The sequence below is a fragment of the Austrofundulus limnaeus genome, unplaced genomic scaffold (genome assembly GCF_001266775.1).
Source record: "Austrofundulus limnaeus strain Quisiro unplaced genomic scaffold, Austrofundulus_limnaeus-1.0 Scaffold1347, whole genome shotgun sequence".
NCBI classification, from domain to species: domain Eukaryota; kingdom Metazoa; phylum Chordata; class Actinopteri; order Cyprinodontiformes; family Rivulidae; genus Austrofundulus; species Austrofundulus limnaeus.
The window spans coordinates 24,504-27,214 of NW_013953749.1; the positions used below are offsets into that span (position 1 = coordinate 24,504).

At 43.7% G+C, this 2,711-nt stretch overlaps 1 protein-coding gene across 3 annotated transcripts in view; it reads left to right on the top strand.

Annotated features, from left to right (window-relative positions):
* Positions 1–2,711, top strand: part of LOC106535048 (striatin) — an 18,580-nt gene that overhangs the window by 6,701 nt on the left and 9,168 nt on the right. For all 3 annotated transcript variants that reach the window (XM_014031916.1, XM_014031917.1, XM_014031918.1), the window contains exons 2-4: positions 1,370–1,473; positions 1,809–1,882; positions 2,425–2,509. In XM_014031916.1, coding sequence (XP_013887370.1) covers positions 1,370–1,473; positions 1,809–1,882; positions 2,425–2,509 — 263 coding nt within the window. The remainder of the gene's footprint in view (positions 1–1,369; positions 1,474–1,808; positions 1,883–2,424; positions 2,510–2,711) is intronic.

Sequence of the window (2,711 nt, forward strand, 5' to 3'; positions counted from 1 at the left end):
TGAGTATAAATGTTTGATCTCACGAGTATAAATGTTTGATCTCACAAGTATAAACATTTGATCTCACAAGTATAAATATTTGATCTCACAAGTTTAATGTTTGATCCACGAGTGTAAATGTTTGGTCCCACGAGTGTAAATGTTCGTTCTACGAGTGTAAATGTTTGATCTCATGAGTATAAATGTTTGATCCCACGAATGTAAATGTTTGATCCCACGAGTGTAAATGTTTGATCCACGAGTGTAAATGTTTGATCCACGAGTGTAAATGTTTGATCCACGAGTGTAAATGTTTGATCCACGAGTATAAATGTTTGATCTCACGAGTGTAAATGTTTGATCCCACGAGTGTAAATGTTTGATCTCACGAGTGTAAATGTTTGATCCACGAGTGTAAATGTTTGATCCACGAGTGTAAATGTTTGATCTCACGAGTGTAAATGTTTGATCTCACGAGTGTAAATGATCTACGAGTGTAAATGTTTGATTTTGAGATTATAGTTTGTTCCCACGAGTATAAATGTAATCCACGAGTGGTCCAGGTCTGGGGGTTCTGGAGGAACTGAGGGGTCCAGGTCTGGAGGTTCTGGAGGAACTGAGGGGTCCAGGTCTGGAGGTTCTGGAGGAACTGAGGGGTCCAGGTCTGGAGGTTCTGGAGGAACTGTGGGGTCCAGGTCTGGAGGTTCTGGAGGAACTGAGGGGTCCAGGTCTGGAGGAACTGAGGGGTCCAGGTCTGGAGGTTCTTGAGGAACTGACGGGTCCAGGTCTGGAGGTTCTGGATGAGCCTGAAATTTTCACCATCATATTGAAGTATTTCCTCAGCTTTGTGTGGACCTGATTCAGTCCTGGGGTGGGTCTTTTCTCACGCTGTCGTCTCGTGGTCAGACCTGAGGACGGATGGGATGAAGGGTTCTGTGAACGTGTCCACAGCCCCTCAGCCYGTCTCTTTCCCAGGAGGCTTTAGGGTTGGTGACCTCCTGACCCTGTGGACCCAGCTGACAGCAGAGATCAGGATCATGCTGTCACAAACTTTCTTCAGCCTGCAGGCTCTGCTGGGATGTTTCATGTTCAGGTTTTAGGTTCTGTCTGCTGTTTGTATCAGCAGGCAATCATGTAAATGTCTGTKTTAGCAAAATATCTTCTTAACCAGTGGAACCGGTCCATCTACGTTCCACCCCTTATCTGTAGTTGTGGGTTCTGGTATTGACTAAAAGGCTGATCCAGGACACACCAGAGCTGTCCTCTGAACACCATGGTGTCTCCCAGGAGCAGCCAGTAGACGTGTCCARGGAGAGGACAGTACCCTGCTGGCCCAGTCCCAGACCATGTGAGGTCTGTAAATAAACCTTGTTTCCTGTTTGCTCCACAGGCTCAGATCGCTTTCCTGCAGGGGGAACGTCGAGGACAGGAGAACCTGAAAAAGGACTTGGTGAGACGGATCAAGATGCTGGAGTATGCCCTGAAACAGGAGAGGTGGGACCACACCCTGACCTCTGATTGGTTAATCCAACAACACTTATTCAAACCCTACAAACAGGAAGTACATTTGTTGAATTAATTCCTCTCTGAACATCCTCCTGATGTGAAACTGGTCAGGAGCTGATCTTATTTACATTATAATACTGATAATAAAATATTGATATAATATTGATAAGATAGCAGTTATCTTTACATTTTTGTTTCTAATAATCATCCTAAGTACCCTGACCCAGGGCTTTATGAYCCACATTGTGGTCCTGAACCAAACATTAGTTAAAAAAACTGCACAGCTGTTTACTCATAAATCACCTGTTGATGTTGTTCTTCAGAGCCAAATATCACAAACTGAAGTATGGGACAGAACTGAACCAGGGAGAAATCCAACCTCCCATCTATGATTCAGGTGAGAATATAAACCAGAACTGTTAATTCTAGAAGAGTTACTACGACTGTTATTACTACTGTTACTACTACGGTTATTACAGTTACTGTTACTACTAATGTTACTATTACTACTATTCCTGCTACTATTATTACTACTACCCTTATTACTACCAATATTTCTACTGTCAATACCATTATGGTAACTACTACTGTTAATACAACTGTTACTACTACTGTTTTTACTCTTAATACTATTGTTACTTCTACTACTGTTACTATGTGGAAACTTCCTGCTGGTGTGTGTTGGTTGGTTGGATGATGGATGGATGGATGATTGGTCAGATGGATGATGAATGGATGATGGTTGGTTGGATGATGGATGGTTAGATGATGGTTGGTTGGATGATGGATGGATGATGGTTGAATGATGGTTGGTTGGATGATGGTTGGATTATGGTTGGATGATGGTTGGTTGGATGATGGTTGGATGATGGTTGGATGATGGTTGGATGATGGTTGGATGGATGATGGTTGGATGAACTGATCTCTGTTTGTCCACAGATGAAGGAGACAACAGTGAAACTCACAGTCCTCCACACAGCAGCCATCAGCTGAGCTGGAAACAAGGACGCCAGCTGCTCCGACAGTGAGACACACACACACACACATTTAGAGCACAACAAACACACACACACACACACATGCAGCACAACTCGCACACAGAACAACACAGAAAACGCACACACATGGATAACCACACGGATGTTTTTAGAACATGGCTGTGTGTGTGTGTTTGTGTGTGTGTGTGTGTGTGTGTGTGTGTGTGTGTGTGTGTGTGTGTGTGTGTG